We start from the raw sequence: 21,380 nt of genomic DNA on the forward strand, positions 1-21,380 counted from the left end.
TTAGTACTTTTAGTGTTTTAAAAAAAATTGGTGGCATCAAGTTTGAGTTTTACCGTCTGCCACACAAGTAGCCATGTAGTTACACACACACACACACACACACACACACGTGCAGATGGTGAATAGGTGTTGAGTGGAGTCTCTCTTGGGCAAGCCAGTGTGTTCTATGCTCCACGCACAGTTGCTAAGGAAACGGAGATGGAGCGATGGAGTAGAATATTGCATTAGGCGTGTGTGTGAGTACGATATGATGCACACTGCGTAGTGTGTGTGTGTGTGTGTGCGTGTATTTGGGATTGCTTCTGGAGATATGAAAAGCTAATTTCCATTTATATTCTATGTAGGATCTTAGGTTGCCCTGACTAAAAGTACAGGGTCTCCCCTGTGGCCCATGTTGGCTCCCAAATTGATAATGTAACTATATTTTGAGTATTGATCACCGAATCTTAATAAAAAATATGTTGCTGGGTTTTTTAACTGTTCTTTTTGAAGGATAAATGTATTTATTTATTAACATGGCATTTATTTATACTACAGACCACAACTAGGCATTTAAAAATAAGCTAGTCTTCCATGTGATCTCCTTAAACAGATATACTTGACTTTTATACGTCCTTGAGTATGCTAGCCCAGTTTGGAGTGGATTTATAAAAAAAAAAAAACTGTCCGAGAGGCTGGAAAGGGTTCAAAATTATGCTGCAGGATTATCAGCATCCCTTCATTATCTCTTCCACCACTTATTGAAAGGCATGATGAAGCTACCCTGCACATCTTTACTGACATACTAAAGGTCAAATCTTCTCTTTTACATCTTCTTGCCTACAGCCCCAACATCCACTTACTCACTTTCATCTGCAGCGGGAATATGTAGTACTTGTGAGCAGAACTACCCACCTCTGTGTGTTTACACAGGTTTGCATAGGATCTCCGGTGGATTTTGCGTTTAACAGAGACTCTAGGACTAGGTCAGTGGCTGAACTACACTTAGCAGGGCATTTCATATGTCGTAAAGTAGCATATGACATTGCAAAGAGACTGTTATTAATGTAAAAATGTCTTTATTTGGAACTGTTGTTCCATTATCTAGGAAGTTTTACTCAGCGGCTCCACCTTGTAGATAAAGTAAAGTCAGAGGCAGAAGTTAGGCATTAGTACACGGTCACAGGACACTGCTCACAGGTGGACACTATTAGATAACTAAATTTTTGGTTGGTGGAGCTCTCTTCTCATTCCAGCAGTGACACTGAAGTGTTTAAAAACTCCAGCAGCATTGCTGTGTCTGATCCACTCCACCTGTCAGTGTCACTCCAGCGCTGATGATGACACACCATCCAAATAATACCTCCTCTGTGGTGGTCCTGACCATTGAGGAACAGGATGAAAGGACGATAATTAAGTAAATCGCAGAGAAACAGAAAGACTACAGTCTGTAATTATAGGACTACAAAGTTCTCCTGTACGCACAGTGGAGTTGATCAGATGGGCAGTGAATGTAGAAACAATGAGATGGTCATAAAATATGACTACAAATGTATGTGATGTTCAGTGTGGACACACTGAAGGACTAAATGCTTAAATGTTTCACAAGCAACTGGTTTAGCAACTGGGTTTAAACCTTCTAGATTAGACTAGATCTGTCCAGAAGCTGAGAATGCATGGCCTGCAGCATTTGGCCACCCAGTGGTCATATTACAGCATGGATGAAGACATTAAGAATGTGTTTATTGGCGCTGATGTGTGTGTGCGTGTGTGTTTGTGTGTGTGTGTTTAGAGGACAGAGAAGCCTCAGCTCCAGAGGGTCTGGTGTACAGACAGCAGGAGTCACACTTGTGTCAGCAGATGAAGATGGCCACAGTCTCACAGAGTCACGACACACAGGAGTGGGGCAGCAGTGAGCCAGCTACCTGCTCGACACACACCAGCAGCACAGGTATCCCCGTGCGTGCGTGCGTGCGTGAGTAGAAAATAGATGATGACTATTGGAATGGACTATTTTTTTTCTTCAATGAATCAACAGTATCACTAAAGAAGTGTTGTTTACCGTATTTTTTGCACTGTAAGGCGCACTGTATTATAAGGCACAGTATCAATGAACGTCTATTTTCTGGTCTATTTTTATGCATAAGGCACACTGCATTATAAGGCGCATTTTAAGAGACACTATAAGTAACTTATAATTCAGAAGGTCTCACCGCTGGGTGGTGGTGGGGGGGTAGCTAACTAAGTTAAGTAAAGCTAAGCTAAGTAAACAAAACTGTAATAAAAAGGACGATATTAGCTAGTGGTTCATCCTAAGTAGCTTATTTTAACACGGTTAACGGTAGACATAATGTCCGATATACTTCCCTCTGAACGATGAAAGAGCTTCAGGAGTGGCATAACGTTTTCCAAATGCAGTGTGTATGCATGAAAACTGTGATTAAAAACCAGGGTTATTCCACCAAATATTGATTTCTGAACTTAAACATGAATACGAACTTGTTTTCTTGGCATTATTTGAGGTCTGGAAGCTCTGCATCTTTTTTGTTATTTCAGCTATTTCTCATTTTCTGCAAATAAATGCTCTAAAGATAAATATTTGGAATTTGGGAGAAATGTTGTCTGTAGTTTATAGAATAAAACAACAATGTTAATCTTACTCAAACATATACGTATAAATAGCAAAATCAGATAAACTAGTCTATTAACAATTTACACTATGCAACACTGCTGTGATAAATGTCACTGCTGTGACATAACATTTATAACAAGCAACCCCAAAGACTATATGTTGTCTATTTTCAACATAGTCCACCTGTTGTATATTGTTCTGGTTGGATTTACCTAGGGGTATATTTGGTTTATATAAAGATGGTAAGTGGTCATTTGGGGTCAGCTCATTGATGTGAGAGGCTGGATACGTTTTTCTTGTGAGCTGTTTACCGAGCTGATTAGCTCGAGAGACTCTGCTATGGACCAGATATGACTTACTGTCTTACAGTCTAGCAAGTGGTAGATTTAGCCACTTATTCCAGCAGACTCTGACCACAAGTGTATATTAGAAAGTTTATTGTTTTGTTGTTTTGTGTGGAAAATAAAATCTGCTGTTTAAACAAGGTTCCTCCAAACCACAAGACCCACACTACCACGCCACCACACAAATAGAAAAGAGAAGATAAGTAGAAATAACATTTGTCCCTCCTCAAACTTTTAAAGATGGCTTTTTGATGGAAGTGAGCTTTTTACATATTGAGTTATCCTTTTTTAGGGACTTGTCTTTTTTCTCTTTTACCACTTTCTGCCATATTTTTGCTAAAACTAACGAGTCACTCACTCTTCTTCATGGCTTTATGTCTATAGAATTTTTGCTAATAAATAGACAAATTAGCACCCCCTTCTGCTGTTAGATGTTAGTTTCTAAATTGTAATAAATAAACAGGATTGATGGGTATTCTGGACTTTTCCACAATGCACAGGCTTAAAAAGAGCATGCAGAGGATGTCCACTTGTTTAGTACTGCCTCCTAGTGTACATGCGCATGTTCTACTAACACACCATACAAGATAAACAGAAAAAACACAAAGGTCAGCCTTGGAGCAGCTCTGCTGTCTAATAAAACCATACAATAACCATATCTGGTTATACATTTTAGATATCCTTAATAGTTAAACAATGTTTCATGCTTTTACAACTTCAGCATAATCTAACATGCTTGTAAAATGTGTTGTTGAACGACTTGAGCCAGGAGAGGCCAAGCTACAGTAAATGCTCAAGGGCATCAAATCAATAATCCCTGCTGTGAAACAAACAGTGAGACTGTCATTCTGTGTTTCTGCAGAGAGTGTTGACCCGTTGAAGCAGGGGGACTCCAGTCGGGTGCGCTCCAGAATCCCCCCCAACATGCCCAAACTGCTCATCCCCTCCACAGCCACCAAATTCCCCCCAGAGATAACGGTCACGCCCCCAACGCCCACCCTGCTCTCACCCAAAGGCAGCATCTCCGAGGAAACCAAACAGAAGCTGAAAGTAAGATGCTACACTACTGTAAATTAATGCAATAGGAGGTAGGAACCACATACCTTAGGGTGGTTCAAATAGTAATAGAAAGAAAATTCCAGCATTTCAGGTCTGCAACACTTTTCAAAAAAAGGTTTTTACTTTGTAATGCTGCCATTCCTTCTCGAAACATTCTAAAGACATTTTGGAATTGTGAAAATGAAAGTATTTGAAATGGGGTTTTTATTGTTTCATACTTCCTGCATTCTTGTCTTTAGATATAAATTGTTATGAGGGTTATATATTTTTTGTTTCGTTTTTGCTCAGTGACATCATTTGTGTGCATTAACGACACAATACCATACCATGACAGAACCTGCATTTTGAACTTGATGCTGACGGCCTAGAGCTGATTCCGGTGTTCAGCTCATTGCTAGTCGTATACAGCTCCTCTCCCAAACTTTTTGAATGTGTTGCAGTACTGAAATGCAGGGATGGTTTCAATTTATTTTTTTATTTTTACATAATTTGATCAAAGCAGTTGTCAATTACATTTTGCAAAGATTTCATAATGAGTAGATTAATGAAGTTGCCTCATAAGGGGCTTTTACAGCGCCTCATATCGACTTACATTAAAAATTAAGTTAAAAATTAAGTTTATTCTCTTGAAATGTTGTCAATTTGTATGTTACATACCAGCAAACAAACACGTGTATATTTTAATGCATGGAACACAAAATGTATGTGCTGAATGTTGAAAAACTGAATAATGCCTTTGATGTACTTACTTTTCTTTCTTTCTTTTTCTCTCATCTTTTTTTTTCTTTTTCAGAACGTTATTCTGGCATCTCAGTCGGCAGCTAATGTAAAGAAAGACACCCTGGCGCAGCCGGCGCTGGAGGTGCAGGAGACGTCCAGCCAGGAGTCCTCGCTGGACAGTGAGTCTGACGAGGAGGATGATTACATGGACATTTGAACTTGGACCTTGTCTCCAGAGGGCGCCAAAGAGCCCTGGACAACCCTTTAAAGGCACTCAGGAGGCAAACCTGTTCCTCTTTCTCCTTTCTTTCTCTCTTTCCACCAACTTTCTCTTGTTTATTCTCTTGTTTTCCCTGATTCCGCTGCGATGTCTGTGCACTTGGTCTCTTTGTCCTGCGGCGGTATGCACGTTCTTCCGCAAAAGGGCTTTTCTCCTTTTCTCCAGACATGGCTCTATCTCAAGCTATGTTTTTAATTTTTGCTTTTTTGTTTGTTGTTTTTTCGTTTTTTGTCGTAAATCGACGATTCTGCAAAAGTGCCATTTTTGACTCCACAAGTATAGAAGAAATAAACACACAAAATCTGCAGCTAAACAACGATCTGTGGGCCAAAAACGGAGCCAACATACAAGTGACTTTCTTACACAACCCAGAGGCTTTTATACCAGGGACCTATGCAGACAGTCTGTTTAATGCAAACACAGCCGGGGGGCATTAAATTAAATGCACTAAATGGACAAAAGTATTGGGATGCCTGCTCATTTCTGTTTCTTCCTAAATCTAAAGTATAAAAGAGGGTTTATCCTGCTTTTTTACTGCCCAGGGAAAGCGTTCTACTAGATTTTGGAGATTTGCTGCTGTTCAGCTCAACCTAAAAGTACTGGATGGAGCACCATCATTCCAGTTCCAGTGCTCCACAGCTCACTGCTGCGGAGCTTTTGATTTTTCACATTCCTTGCATTAGAGATGGTGCCAAAAGCTTAATGTTTATCAGCTTCAGAGAGTCTGTATACTGTAGACTATTGGAAGTACATATATAAAGGGACTACACAAGCTGTGTGTGTGCATTTGCACATCTGGGTCAGCAAGCTCTACAAATTAAAGTAGTGCATTCATCAGCAGGGGTATCCACAAACATTTGCACATATAGTGTACATTAGAGTTTTGTTCCTCTATTTTTTGATAGAAACATCGAATAGCTGCAGTCAGTCCATGAAATTGGAGTTTACAACACAAGCAAGGTGCTTCGACTCACAGCTGAGCTGCAGTGACTGCAACCAAATGTGTGGGTATTTGGGTTGATCTTGTTGTTCTTTCTTGCTTTGAAGCAGTCAGCATGCAAGCACTGTATTTTTTTAGATGTGTATGTGTGTGTGTGTGTGTTTTTTTTTACACGTGTTACTATGTACTGGGTGTTTAGGGTTGACGTTGTGGTATCCATGGTGAAGCCCCTTGCTTTGAGCATGGCTGCCTCTGCTTGTGTTACTGTCTGTGCTTTAGCTACCAGCTTCTTCAAGACTTCGTCTAGTCTGACCTGCTAACGACGGCATGAGTTAACACTTTTCAGTAGCGTTGACGGATACATTTTTTAAAACAGGTTGTAAAAAGGTTTTTCCACCAAAGTTTACTTTTAACAGATTCTTAATAGAAGAATGGTTTGGCCTGGCTCCGCCTATCAGTACATTTGTATTTTTGAAGTTTAATTGTTTATTTGAGGTTGGACAAGCTTTAGAATAGGTTAGCAAAAACCTTATTTAAACTGATGACACATTTTAGACTGATTATATACTTTTTGAAATTTAATGCTAATTGTAGTAGCTTATCATGACTACACAGAACAAAACTGACACTGCTGTATTTTTTTTTGCACTGTAAGGCGCACTGGATTATAAAGTGAACCGGATTATAAGGCAAATTTTATGCGACTCTATTTGGGCACAGCGGTATTGCAATTTTTTCCTTCTAATTCAGCAGGTCTCACTGCTGGGTGGCAAGACCTGTAAAGCTAAGCTAAGTTATGTAAGAATGTATGTAATTATGTAATTCTTAAAAGTCAAACGAGAGCTGGTTGTTAATCTGCACAAATTTCTCTCCTGAAAACTGTTTATTTGTGTGAGTAAATTGCTTCTCTTTATTTACAGTAAGTTTAGATTTCCAGATTCCCGCTAAAGCTGGAGCATTAGCGGCTAACCGCTAAGGGTTATGCTCATACTGCTTTAGCTGTGCTAGCCTGGGTTTGCAGCAGGCCACAGAACAATAATACTCACCTAATCACAGCTGAAGAGCTAGCGCTTAGTGCGGTTAGCAGGTAATGCTAATGCAGTTCCAGCATTGCTAGTCGGGGTGAGCAGCAGGTTACAGGCTGATAATATTTACCTCTAACCGGCCAAAGAGCTAGCGCATAACAGGGTAAGCGGCTAATGCTAATACTGCTGGAAAACTAAACTGAGACTCCTGTATAAAGCTGTACTGTAGTGGAGTGGCTTTACTGCTTTTTACAACCTGACTGGTGAAATTCATACATAAGGCTCATCGGATTATAAGGCACACTGACTATATTTGGGAAAATTAAAGGATTTAAGTGCGCCTTATAGTGTAAAAAATACGGCATTTGTTTTATTTTGTCGCCACGTAAAATATTGTGGATCATGTCTTTTTTAATATGATGATGTTATATTGCAAACGTTAAATATATATATATTTAAATGCTAACATACAATACTATGCATGGGGTGTAAACACATCTTTATTCTATAAAATAATTTATAGAAGAGGTGTTCTATTGTTAAACATAAATACAGTAAAAAGTAACTAATATTTTTAAAAGGAAGCATTTTAGATCTTGTGAGCTAGCTTGAAGAACAAAACTTGGTATAAGATTTTTTGCCAATTTATGGATTTTTTTAATTCAGTTCTCATTAAATAAAAAAAACAGTCTAGCTGTGTTTTCAAAACTGCACATTTTAATCTGGTTGAATTGGACTCTGGTTCGATTTCACCCTTGGTGCGATACATTTGAGCAGATGTGAACATAGTTCCGGTAATTGGACTTGGCCATAAGTTTGTGGTCAGGACGTGATCTGAGCTTGATTTGACCTAACTATCAGCTAACTATGCTCTGCAAATTAGAACTAAACATCTAATTCAGCATTCTACAGGTGTAGTTTAACCTGGCATATTGCCCAGATAAAAAGTTACTATAGCTATGAACAAATGCCATGTCAGTTGTCGTTTCTTGTTGAACTGCACAGAAATTTGCACTAGCCTAGAAAACAGGACCTTCTTCTTGTATTTACTTTTTTTGCTCCCAACCTGGACAGGTCTGCCAAGTAAACAGAGAGAATTTTGCATGTGGTTTGTAAAGATACCTTTTGGTGCGTTTAAACCAAACCAAGGGGCAGTGCGCCAAGTGTAGCGCTCCAACTGTAGATTTGAAAACATTAAAGAAGGTTCTTTTTGACCTCTTTCTATAAAGCTTGTTCACTCTTAATAACCTATTTTTCGGCAGGCATGGATCAGTTCAGAGAAGTTTTGGTACTGACTCTCTACTCTTCTTTGTATAACACACACAAGTCTTGTTCTATCTTTGTCTGTAACATTTTCTTTTGTACTTGTTGTTACTCTGTATTTCCTTTTTGTCGAATTTGGAATTGTAGCTGAAAGAGAAAGAAAGAAAGAGAGAGAGGAAGAGGGAGAGTTAAAAACATCCAGGCTTAAAGTCCTGCCACCAGCATTGTGAAGGAGTGTGGGTTTGTACATATCACCACACTTAGAACTGATTATCTGCACCAGTTTAGTTTTAAAGGAGTGTGAGGGTTTGGTATTTTGTAGTGGTATAGATTATAGAAAGGTTTTAAAGAGATTTACTTCTGATTATGAAAAAAGAAAACTTTTGAATTTACTTGATTGAAGTGTGTACAGGATTTCCACATGTATGAAATATGTTGCATCATGTATATTGTGTTGATGTAATATATTTTTACAGTCACATCAAAACCTAAATTGTATTTCCCTTTTTTTAACTCTGTTTGAAAATGGCAGCTGCTCTTCATATGAACATTTCATAATGAATGAACCAGTAGAAACGGCCCACAGGTGCTCCTGGTCCACTCATTACATTAGCATACATTGAAGTTAAGAAAGACACTGTTAAGTTGCCATTTAGAAATAACAAAGGTCCTGTTACAACAGCACCAATATTATATTAATGTGTAAATCAGGGATCAGGGAAAAGTACAATACTTTTGTATTTTAGTAAACATAGAATTACCGTTAGTAAAGAGTACTTGAGTAAAAGTCTAAGTGCTTATAATAATTTCACTTTCTAAATGAGTTATAAGTAAAAAAAAAAATGAAATGAATGCATGTTATATCAGTCATGGTTCTGTTTACAACATCGGCCTCTATTAAAAGAACTCATTTATAGCTAGAATTGATTTATTACCTTCTTGATAATATTGATGAAGCACTTTAACTCAAGTAAATGTTTACCAAAACATTTCTACAGAAGTTCTGACCCTACTTCCACCTGATGGTAACACTGTACACATTTGAATCCAGTAGATTTGGTGCATTTTTTTTTTTTGTATTTTTCCACTGTATGAAAAACAAGTATTCCAGACAAAGTGTGGTGCAGTGCTGATCTGGCTGTAGAGCATTATGCGCATGTCTGAGTGAGAACGGAGAGTATATATTTTTGTGAGAAACTTATTAAAACACATTATGTGTTGTGCTGAATGCAGCTCGGCTTTGCCTTCCCCTTACAGACTATAGATCACGTTGACCCAAACAGCCGAAGGTTTTTCTTGTTTTCTACAGGAACGTTTTGTACAAGTAGATGGACAAATAGTATTGCAATGGTATTTTTTTCAAATTGTGGAATTTCGAAGATTTTTTTTTTTTGCAGAATAAGGAAGAAAAGCTAGAAAAAAAGAATTGTAAATTCAGTGGACATTTATACACACACAGACACACACACGCCTGACCAAACTACCTGTAAACAGAAGAAGATGTTTGTATTTTTCTCTGGATTATTTGATTATTTGACTATTTTGTTATGGCTCTGCTGTGCTTGTACCGAGAATGTATGTATCTGAGTGGAGGAGACGGGCCTTCTACTGTGCTCAGACTTGTTCTACAGAGGGTTGATATTTTCTCTTTATTTTCTGACTTGCTGCATTAAAAAAAATATATCACTTGATAACACTTTTTTACCCTTCGTTTCTGTGTTTGTTTCTCTTTATTTTTCCATAAAAAGATGATGGATTAAATTACACTAGAAATGGTACACACGTGATATAAGACTTGTACAAAAAAAAACTTCTGAATGGGATACAGCCAAATCTGAAAGATTCATGGATGCTTCATAAGTATCAACATCAGAGGTGGAAAAAGTACTGAAAAAATGTAATTAAGTAAAAGTTTTACTTTGCTAAAATTCTACTCAAGTAAAAGTACCCATTTAAAATCTACTCAAGTAAAAGTAAAAAAGTAATCAATTTAAAATGTACTTTGAGTAAAAGTTACATAGTTACTTTTAATTATTTGATGTAAAAAAAGTAAAAACAAATCATAAATTAAATTGTTTTTAAGGAACTATTATTCCACATAATAATTTGGATCTTTCAGGCAGTATTTGTTCAGACCACCCCATAAAATATTTTTAAGAACAAGTGGCATAGGTTTCTATGATCCATTTTTTTTTCTTTACTGTTAAAAAGGTTATGGTCATATAGGTGACTATAAACTGTATTTTTATAGTTTTACAGTTCATTATTATTTTTTGACTTGCCATTGCTATGCTTTAACTGCTATTTACATGTTTTTTTAACATTTATAAGCAGATTGTTTAATGCTTAAAATTCTTACCACCACATGCTTTCTCAGGTTTGATGTGGAAGTTTTGAAAGCTGACAGCTCTGTCCGGCGGGGAACATTTTGCATTGCATGAGGACGTAATTGCATCGTTATTCCACGCGCGAAAATCCGTGCCACTTTTTTTTTTTTTTTTTTTTTTATTCAGACAATTATTTTTTTTCCCCAAGCATTTTACTTTTTACTCAGTAATTGGGAGTTTTCCAATGTAGCAAAGTAAATTACTTGTGTCAAAATGTACTTGAGTAAAAGTAAAATTACCTATTTTAAAAACTACTTTAAAAATGACAAATTACTCATAAAATCTACTTAATTACAGTAACTTGAGTAAATGTAATTCATTACATTCCACCTCTGATCAACATATACAGTGGCTTTGCAAAAGTATTAATACCCATTCAAATTTTCAAATTTTTTTCACAAACTAAAAATATTTAATTGAAATGTAATGTGAAAAAAACAGCACAAAGTGGTATACAGTTGTGAAATGGAAAGAAAATTAACCATGATTTAAAACATTTTTTACAACAAAGAAAAAACAAAAAAGTGTGGTGTGCAAAAGTATTCCTTGAGTGCAACCTGCATCTTACAGGTGTAACTGCAGCAAAAGGTGATTCCACACACGTTTTGACTCAGGGTGCTGAAAACTTTTGCACACCACACTTTTATTTTTTTTATTTGTAAGAAACATTTTGAATCATGCATAATTTCCTTTCCACTTCACAGTTGTATGCCACAATTGTGTTGGTCTTTCACAATAAATTCCAATTAAATATAGTTATGATTGTGGTTGTAATGTGACAAAAAATGGAAAAGTTCAATGGGTATAAATACTTTAGCAAACCACGGTAGGTCAGTGATGTAAAAACATGAGTATCCTTTGCCGTTGTTCAAACACTAACTACTTTTTATTCCTAAAGTATCGTTTTTGATAGAGAAAAATGTACTTGTAAATGTTGTAAAAATGGTCTAGGGCCGTGCTGGATGAATTAACCATTTATGCGACAACATGTGGAATTTGGAGCACATGCTCTAAATGGTTAAGGGTTGATGTGAAGTGGTTAATTGAAGAGAAACTCGACTACACTGTTGAAACTAGAGGTCAAGAGGTTATTAAACTTTACAATACAGAGGTACATTTACAAATTCCACAGAAATTTGTACTGTGCAAATCAGAATCTTTATTATAAATTTGTCCTAAAGTGGCATTGACATCACACTGTGGGAAATTTGTATTGTGGTCACACTAATCAATATTCCACATACTTTGCAACCAAACCAGACCAAAAAAAGAAAACGATCGTCCTTATATCTGAACCATGTCCAAAAACAAGTGCGTGGAGTTGTGTTGAAACAGGACAAAGAAACAGTATTGACACTATTTATTGCATTATTGATGGCTTTTATTCATTCACACACTGCACTGCACTAAACCAATTCAGTTAAAAAGACAAAATGATGCTGTCTTTTTAAAATTATCTAAAATTTCATGTTTTTATCACATTAACAAAGTGTATATCAGCCAAGTCATTTCACCCACTCGTAACATAAATCATGAAATATTTAGCTCAGATATTTCAAATAATCTTGATAATAAGTGTTTCTAACGTTAAAACATGGGGGAAAAAATACATTAAATGGGGCATAATGACTGTAGCCATCCATCAGAATTGAATCTTTAAACCAAGGAACATCTTAGCTTATTTGGTCTTCAATCAAATACGTTTTATTTTATTGACTATTCATTTAATTCACTAAGATCATATCACTAAGAACTGGTATGAAGAAAAAACTGGGTATGAAAAATATCTGTTGCTTCTTTTTTCTTTTCCTTTTTTTTTTTTTGCTTTGCTAGTTGCTTTGCTGCCAGACCACCCCGTCTCTGTTAGCCAGGCTGTGTTAAAGGGAAGGGCCGGCCAAGCGTGAAGGCCTCAAACCTGAGGCAGGACATTAGGGCCCATTAGCAACTCCCAGAGGTTTCTTATGAAGTGCTGCCAATTTGTCATTCAGTCCCTTTGGCAGGCACGCTACACTTTCGGGTTTGTTTTTATGCATTTGAGGCCAAATGTGCGAATCATCGTCCACGAGGGAAGTCAGGGGATGCTTGCTTACATTTATTTTCTCTTTGGTTGAAACGCTAGGTGTGTAACTTGTCTAAATTGACTAAATTCATAAAATATAATACCCTTCAATCTCTGGTACCTGCCATGGTTTTAGAACAGGTCATTGCCCAGCGTCTGGTACATTCTAAAGCCCCAATCTTGTGTGCATGCACAGACGCTTATCCAGACATGCTCAGTATATTCCCCTTGATGGTTTGTACCTGAAGCCTGAAAGTGGCCAATTAGAGCATCAAAAGGGAGCGTTGCATGGCTAATGCCAGTGAAAGGTGTGAGATTTCTCGTCGGGACTTGATGGGGGGGTTCTTTATGGGGGCCTACAGCCGTCTGATCCCTGCCCAAAAGTGCCTGTGTATTGGCAGCTGTTAAGCTATTGAGCGCCAATGGTGTCCATGCAAGGCACAGCAAATGGCAAGGCCGGCTGACGCCTCCTGCTTCAAATACCCAAAGAGCTACATGTAGAGGGTGAACAAGAACAAGCTTTGACTTTTAGTCCTTTAAAATGCTTTTTCAGAAGATAAAACCTGTTAAAAGTCCTGCATTTCTCCTATTATTTTTTATTTGTCTATCAATCATTGTTTTATCAGGAGGTTTTATTTTTTTAAGTTGGAGATATTATAAATGAATCAGTGAAACAGTTACTCATTACTTCACGTCTCAACCTGCTTCTACCTACTCTACTTTCTCAGTTTCTAAAGGTAAAGGATAGACTGTATGTGGAAGCTCAAAGCCATGGCCATGACCAAGCTCCCCAGTTCCCACTGGGCTGCTAATGTAGGGTCAGCTTGCCTTCAGCCTGTCCTCCATTAAACTCACCTCCCAAGCTGGTCTTAGGACAGCCCTGGTCCGTCAACACTGAGCTCCGTGTGAATGGGGCTGGACCAAGCAGCAGCCCTCTTGATCTCTGTGGGGTCTTCCACAGGAAGCCTCCTGAAATGTTTAGATATGACACCTTGGACAACCTTACATTTCCTCTAAAGACAGGCCATGTGTTTTCAGCAACACATTATTGATATTTTAACCAGATCAAAGAGCGTATGCATATTTTTATGGCGCACTTCACAACTAGAAGAGGTTAGCTAGAAGTCAGGAGAACCCAACTTTGACCTTTCGGAGTTTGGAAGATTTGAAGTGATAAAGGAGTTCCTACCAATGGAGTGGATACAGCTTTCAAAAATGTATAATTAAAAAAAAAAATGCAATTTTGTTCTTCTAATTTGCTATTTCCCATTATTTAGGCCTGCCAAAAAAGTGAAACGAATAAAAATGATTTAACAAACAATATTATTCATCGTTTGAATGTCTGCTGGAATGTTAATTTTAAATATTCATTGAACGTTTTTAAATTGTAGGTCTGCAATGGCTTTTACTTTGGGAAAAAAAAGAAAAAATACCATTCTGTTCCTCAAACTTGCTGGGATGCATGGAATATTTAATATTTCAGTAATACTCATTAAGATGGCAAAAACACAACTTTCAGTGGTCTGCCAAATAAGTTAAAAACTGCATACTATTTATTAAACAATATTGTGCTTGGTTGGTATGGTCTGCTTGAATGTTAAATATTCAATGAATGTAGTTCTGTAATGACTTTTATTTTGAAAAGAATAGACAAAACAGAATAGACAAAAACAAGAAAAAAAAGGAAATGGCCAAATTATTCAAAAACCTGCAAGAAAAAAAACATTCTTTAATTTTCTTCTTTCATATAAATGTTTTATTTTTCTATTTTGATGCATCCTTACAAACTCGTTTTAAACATTAATCTTATAGTATCAAGAACTTGAGGCGACTGCTGTGTTCTCTCCCTTCTCTACAACTTATCTTATAATGTGTGTAATTTCTAAGTATGTAAACACCTCATAGGTGTTAATAAGCCAGTAAGCCCATGCTTAGCCCTAAAGTGAGCCTGGGTGTCTGAATCATCGAGCTTGAGCCGCTAATACTCACAGCACTAGAGATCACACTCTAATGCTCAGTCTTGGACCCACTGGAACGTTTTTTATTCCATATCAACTGTTTCTGTCCATCCACTAATCATCCTAACTGATGTTTTATCTTCCTAACATTTTTATCATCTTTACTACACCATTTCATTTCTTCTTATTTCTCTTAGGTTCATCCATCACCCTTATCACCATGTATAATGATCTTGATGTAAGTGCTGTTGAATTGTACACCTTTGCTGCCGCCAACCTTTAACGAGTCACAGCTTCGGTGGAGCTTGTTTTGGTGATGGTGCTCATTAAAATCTTCTTATCTATTGGAATAGATAATCCCAAAGTAAACAGGAATTAGGAGGAGTTCTGATTGAAGGCGATATCTGTAAGGATTTTCTCTATTTCTCACCTAGAAATTTAAATTTAGATGAAAGTTATATAGCTAGCCAGTAAAAGCTAAAACAGGTTCTGTCATTGTTAAGCTAGTTAACATTCTATGGATTTCTTGTATAGAATCCAAGATGTCCTGGATATTTGGAGAAAAACAATTCTGAAAGAAAAGTTTAAAAGCTGTAATACATAAGCCTTCATTTTAGAAATTGCTACAAAACATTAGCAACTGACCAGTTAAGAAAAGAGATATTTGAGGGGGAATTTTAGTTTCTTTTAACACTCATTAAAAACTGAAATGCCACACAAACAAGGTGGCTAGCTAATGTGACTTCATTTTTAATGCTAACATTTTAGAAATTGCTACAGAAAAAGCCACAGTTCAGCAAGGGTTAGCAGTACTTATTCTAACCAGTTAAGAAAAAACAGATTTAAGGTCGAATTTACTTTTACTTTAACACCAATTAAAATCTATAAAATCCACACAACAAGGTGGCTAGTTAATGTGACTTCTCCATTTTTTAATGCTAACATTTTAGTAATATAAATATCCTGGTGGATTTTCTCCAAAAGGCAGGGAAAAAAGAGGATTTTTTTTCCAAATGTTCAGGAAACAAAAGGGGAATTTCTACAAAAGATAAACAACAGCTATATGCAGATATCTGGCATAGAAACTCGGATATCCAAAGAAAGATACTTATGGAATAAATGTATAATGTAAACCAAAACTTATTTGATGCATTTTAACCCTTTTTTAAAAAAAACAAAAGCTACAAAAGATTAGCAACAGCTAATGGATATCCAGGAGGCTACCCTGAGGTAATGTTTCTAATTTGTCAAGCAAATAGAGCTTTTAGAGAATATTTTAGTTCATTTTAACTACTAAAAATCTAAAATACCACAAAGGTGGTTAGTTAAAGTGAGTTAATTTTTAATGCTAACAATGCTAACATTTTAGAAACTGCTACAAAATTATCAACAGTTTAGCATCAGGAATATCCTGATGGATTTTTGTTTTAAAAAGAGCATAGGTTAGCAACGAAAAAGATTAGCAACAGCTAAATGCAGCTATCTGGGATAGAGTCTTAGACATCCTGTACATTTATTTTCTTAAAGTACAAACAAATAAATGTAAAATTATTTATTCAAACAAAAATGATTTGATGTTCTATCATTTTAACCTACTGTTTAAGAAACAAATGCTACAAAACATTAGCAAAATCTTAGCTTGGATATCCAGGAGGCTCTCCTGAGGTAATTTTAAGAGATTTTAGAGAATATTTTAGTTCACTTACTTTCGTTCACTTAATAAAAATCTAAAATACACCTAAAAGGTGGCTAGTTATGGTGACTTCATTTTCATTGCTAACATTTTAGAAACTGCTACAAAATTAGCAGCAGTTTAGATATTTTTCTGAATGGTCAGGGAAAAAGTGGAATTGCTACAAAAGATTAGCAACAGCTACATGCAGCTATCTGGCATAGAATCTCAGACATCCTGTGAACATATTTACTTGAAGTACATACAAAGAGAGACTCTGAGGTCATTTTTGAGGCGAAATTTTAGAGAAAGATTTTTACACTACTAAAAATCGAAAATACCAAACACATAGTGGCTACATGCTAAGATATATTTCTAAAAGAAATGAAAAATAACAACTATTTAACTATTTAATGCTCAACAGTTGTTAATTCATACATTTTAAATAAAATAAAAAAAAAAAGCTTAGCTGTGATATCCTGGATGCTATCCTGAAGTATTTTTTCTATTTTGTCAAGCAAAGAGAGATGCTAAGATCTATCAGTCTGGTTCAATCATTCCTATGCCTACATGCCAAGGTTTGCCTTAAAATGTTAGGAACAGCTTAGCAGGGATACTCAGGATACTATCCTGAAGTAATTTCTTTTTGTTCTAGAGGTGTTCTTTGCTCATGTTTAGCATCCTTTTAAAGGGATTGTGACTTTTAATACTAATAACAAATTTTGCATCAGCTTTGCTGGGATAGGTCTATTCTGAGGGATTTTCTCCAAACAGTTGAGAGCAGTATTAAGCACAGTATTCAAGTCTATGGTAAACTATATAAGGATTAATCATGGCCAAATCCCTGAAATCTCTAAAAGCTATCAGTCCAGAATTGTCAACGTGCTACTGAAACGTTGAGAGCTACAACTTGTACACAGCAGGACTGATGTGTGTTTGGCCTCAATGTGGAGTGAGACGACTGACGCATAAAGTGTGGTTCCTACCAGCTCTTATCAGGTGGAAGAACTGAAACCTGGCCATCACACCTTCATTAGAGAAGCCAGGGGGGGGGGCTGGAAATAAAACGGGGCCTTTGCTATTGCGGCCTTTAATGATAATCTCAAGTCTGTCACCGAGGTGTGAGAGGGCATTTAAATGCTCTCCTTTGCTCTGTATGGATGAGTTTGAGTTATAAGACTAATATACATCCACTTAGTCTGGTCTGTTTTCTTTCAGGCAGTCAATACTTTCACAGCCAGTGCAAGCTTTCAGCTCATAAACACACAATCCTTTTGTAACTACTATTCCCTTTATGACTGGAATGTACGCTTTGCATTTGCAAAGAAAACGCTTAAAGCAAGTTTCCTTCTGTGTTTCTGTGTGGTATTGATTGAAACTGGAGGCACTTAGGAAACAAATTGCACGAAACTGTCCAAATATCTGTCTTTTTTCTGTCTATTTAAATAAACAGAAGCAGAAGGCTATCAAAATGTCAAACCACATAAACTGAGATGGCCTGAGTGGGATCAGGTGCTAAAGCTTAAGCTACCTCAGGGCACAAGGGTTTCTTGTGAAGACTGATGGTGTGAATCTCTGCAAAGCTGAAGGTGATGCGTCCAGCCAAACCATAATGCACAATAATAAACTGATAAAAACTACTTAGACATCAGTGTAGTGAAATGTCTAGTATTGGAGCTTAATGGTGGGCTAAAATGAAGATGTTAGTTCTGGTACCATGCCAGTAACAGATATTTCCTATGTGGCTATCTTTATGCCAGCATGGATATACATACATATGTAAAATGGTGCAAGTATTAGGGTAGATCTAACTGGATTAGTGCTAGCATAAAGATTTTAGTGCAGGGTTCTTTTATTTCTATAGCAAATAGTGGTCAAATCAACAATCAAAACATCTGTACATAAACTTTTAAAAATCAGCATCTTCTACCTCAATTTTAAAGGCTGTTTCGAAGATGCAAAGTACATTAGCTAGCATTAGCTTACATGTCAGTCAGGATCATTCAGTCAATGTTAAGAACATTTTTCTGTTAAATATAAATTATTGTAATTATATAAAGCAAATTTTGCACAGTTGATGTAAATATTATATTTCTGCTCTCACAAAACAAAAACCCTTTTATCTCCAAAACAGCAGGAGAAGGAAAACCATTCTTGAGGTCACGATCAGATGTCTGGATCTTCATTTTTTTGGTAGACAGCGGAATTCATGGTTCCAAGTCAGCAAAACAGCCCCAGAATGTCACACTACCACCACCATGTTTTACTGTAAGTATGATGATCTTTTTCTGAAATGTGGTGTTACTTTTACACCAGATGTAATGGGACAGCACGACCAGCACGACCAGATTCTGCAACAGCTTCTACCCCCAAGCCATCAGACTCCTCAACTGCAGAGACTGAACTGATGGTTTTTCTGTACATGCACACACACTCTTACCCCACTTACCCCAGAAAATGGAAAGCACTAAAAACCCTACTACCTCACTGGACTCTATTGCACACTGTGTAATAGAGGTAATTACTACCTCACTGGTCTTTTTTGCACACTTTTTGCACACTGCATAATTTGCACACTGTCTTGTTATTTATTATTCTTTGTCTGTATTGTGTTGTATTGTCTGTCTACACTTTTGTACTGTTGCACTATTGTTCTGTCTACACTGTGTTTATGTGCACCATGGTCCCTGGAGGAACGTTGTTTCGTTTCACTGTGTACTCTGTATATAGCTGAAATGACAAATGTCATTATACACCATGCATGTCTCTTACAGTGGAGTCCTCAACGTTTACCGTAACTGAGGTGTTTTTGGCCGAAAAATTTTTGGATGTTGTTGTGGGGTCTTTTGTGACCTCTTGGATGAGTCGTCGCCGCACTCTTGGGGTAATTTTGATAAATTAAATTAAATTAAATAAAGTTTTTTATTTGGAATTTGGAAGAAACGTTGTCTGTAGTTTTTAGAATAAAACAACAATGTTCATTTTACTTAAACATATATATATATATAAATAGCTAAATCAATTCAGAAACTGAAGTGGTCTCTTAATTTTTTCCTGAACTGTAAATATTGTTCGCATATGGGACATTTTCATACTTCTCCAGTACACATATCAGAAGAACCTCCAGACTGCAGACTGTCTCCAGTGCTTGTTTCATCATTAGTGGAGTACAGCAAGTCAAGCACTCACTTTAGCTAGCTTTTAGTCTCAAATGAATATCAATAGTGTAAAATGTCCTCTGCAGTTTATTCATGCATTCCAAAAATCCACTACGCCTGTTTATGTGTGTGTTTGTTCTCTGTACCTGGAGATCAATTGTGCTAACAGGCTGTGAAGTGCCGAGCCATGACTGTCCAATTCTGCACCCCCAACCCCCCCATACATAGCCTTCCACTCTGTCTGTCTGTGTTCCTTCATACTCTGCTTATTCACTGCTCAATCTTTCTTTTTCTTTTTTATTCTTCTTAATGTACTCTTTCCCTATCTTCCCTCTCTTCCTTACAGTATCTCTCTCCCACACACTCTCTCTCTTTCTCTCATGAATAGAAAGTGTAAACTCACAGGGGGAATGTCCTCCAGCTCCTAATGAGATTAAGGACTGAAGCATTGTCACGTCTAGACACGTTGAATACACAATCCTCAAGCCCAGCCTCACCTACACCCCCCCCCTGCCTGATACAGTTGATGTGCCTCAGGTAAGCCCACCTGCATGTTTGCCCCAGGCCTTGCGTTCTGTTGTAACTCCATAAGTGCTTTATGTGTTGCTCATCCTCCGTTTCTCTAATGAGGATGAGGTCAATCTAGACGCTGTTAAATCTTTATTGATGAGCATAACGCAGCTAATCAAATGATTTTACACATATTATGACCATATTATAGGTATGCCTTTATGTTAACGCAATGATAAATGCGGTTTGTTGATTATATACATACAGCCTTGGAAAAAATGAGACCTCTTAAAAATTTAGTTTCTTTGATTTCACCAAATTGAAACCTTCTGGAATATAATCAAGAGGAAGATGGATGATCACAAGCCATCATTTTTGCAACAGGAGTGGCATAAAGTTATCCAAAAGCAGTGTGTAAGACTGATGGAGGAGAACGTGCCAAGATGCATGAAAACTGTCATTAAAAACCAGGGTTATTCCACCAAATATTGATTTCTGAACTCTTAAAACGTTATGAGCATTATTTGAGGTCTGAAAGCTCTGCATCTTTTTGGTTATTTCAGCCATTTCTCATTTTCTGCAAATAAATGCTGTAAATTACAATCTTTTTTTATTTCGAATTTGGTAGAAATATTAAAGAATAGATGTATAGAATAAAACAACAATGTTCATTTTGCTCAAACATATACCTATAAAAAGCAAAATCAGAGAAACTGTTTCAGAAACTGAAGTGCTCTCTTAATTTTTTTTTTTTTACCAGAGCTGTACATAATATCAGTTTTATGCAAACATTCAGGCGCTGTTCTTTAAATATTTCTGCTTATTTGAAAAATAAAACTGCAACATGAATTGTTACATAACTATCGTCAATGACACAATAAACAGTAGTCAGGTGTTATATATATTGTGCAGGACGGTGTTTCTAAGGGTATGCATTAACCATGAGTGCTACATTGTTGCATTAGACTTTACACACAAACACTGTTCGGACTAAAGAACTGAAACACTTGTCCAATTGTTTTTTCTTCAGTTTTTCTTCTCTGCAGGAACCAGACAAGCTGTGTGTGTATGCATTTGCGCATCTATGTCAGCAATGGGTGCAACTTGGGCATAAAGGCTGATATATATTATATAAATGTATTAACTGTTTAATGGGTGCCACTGATGAAATGCACAGTGAAATGCCGCTATGATTATTGCTGAATACTGTTCTTGTAAGAAATATAACATTATTTAAAATGTAGAAATACAGTAAAAAATAAATTAAGCTTTTTTAGATTAATTTAAACAAAAAGCCAAACTAACATTTATTTATTTATTTCATGCATTAGTACGTAAATTGTCTACACAATTTCTTCTTTATCTGAATTGAATAGACAACATCAATAAAGATT

General features: G+C 36.6%; 1 protein-coding gene across 8 annotated transcripts in view; it reads left to right on the top strand.

Annotated features, from left to right (window-relative positions):
• cabin1 (calcineurin binding protein 1) overlaps window positions 1-9,936 on the top strand; it is a 132,540-nt gene extending 122,604 nt beyond the window's left edge. For 7 of the 8 annotated variants that reach the window (XM_049485525.1, XM_049485526.1, XM_049485528.1 and 4 more), the window contains 3 exons: window positions 1,772-1,930; window positions 3,818-4,005; window positions 4,808-9,936. In XM_049485525.1, the coding sequence (XP_049341482.1) occupies window positions 1,772-1,930; window positions 3,818-4,005; window positions 4,808-4,951 (491 nt within the window). In that variant the 3' untranslated portion in view covers window positions 4,952-9,936. The remainder of the gene's footprint in view (window positions 1-1,771; window positions 1,931-3,817; window positions 4,006-4,807) is intronic. The other variant, XM_049485530.1, reaches the window with a different exon arrangement.
• Window positions 9,937-21,380: the final 11,444 nt, after the last annotated feature.

The sequence above is a fragment of the Astyanax mexicanus genome, chromosome 12 (genome assembly GCF_023375975.1).
Source record: "Astyanax mexicanus isolate ESR-SI-001 chromosome 12, AstMex3_surface, whole genome shotgun sequence".
Classification (NCBI taxonomy): domain Eukaryota; kingdom Metazoa; phylum Chordata; class Actinopteri; order Characiformes; family Acestrorhamphidae; genus Astyanax; species Astyanax mexicanus.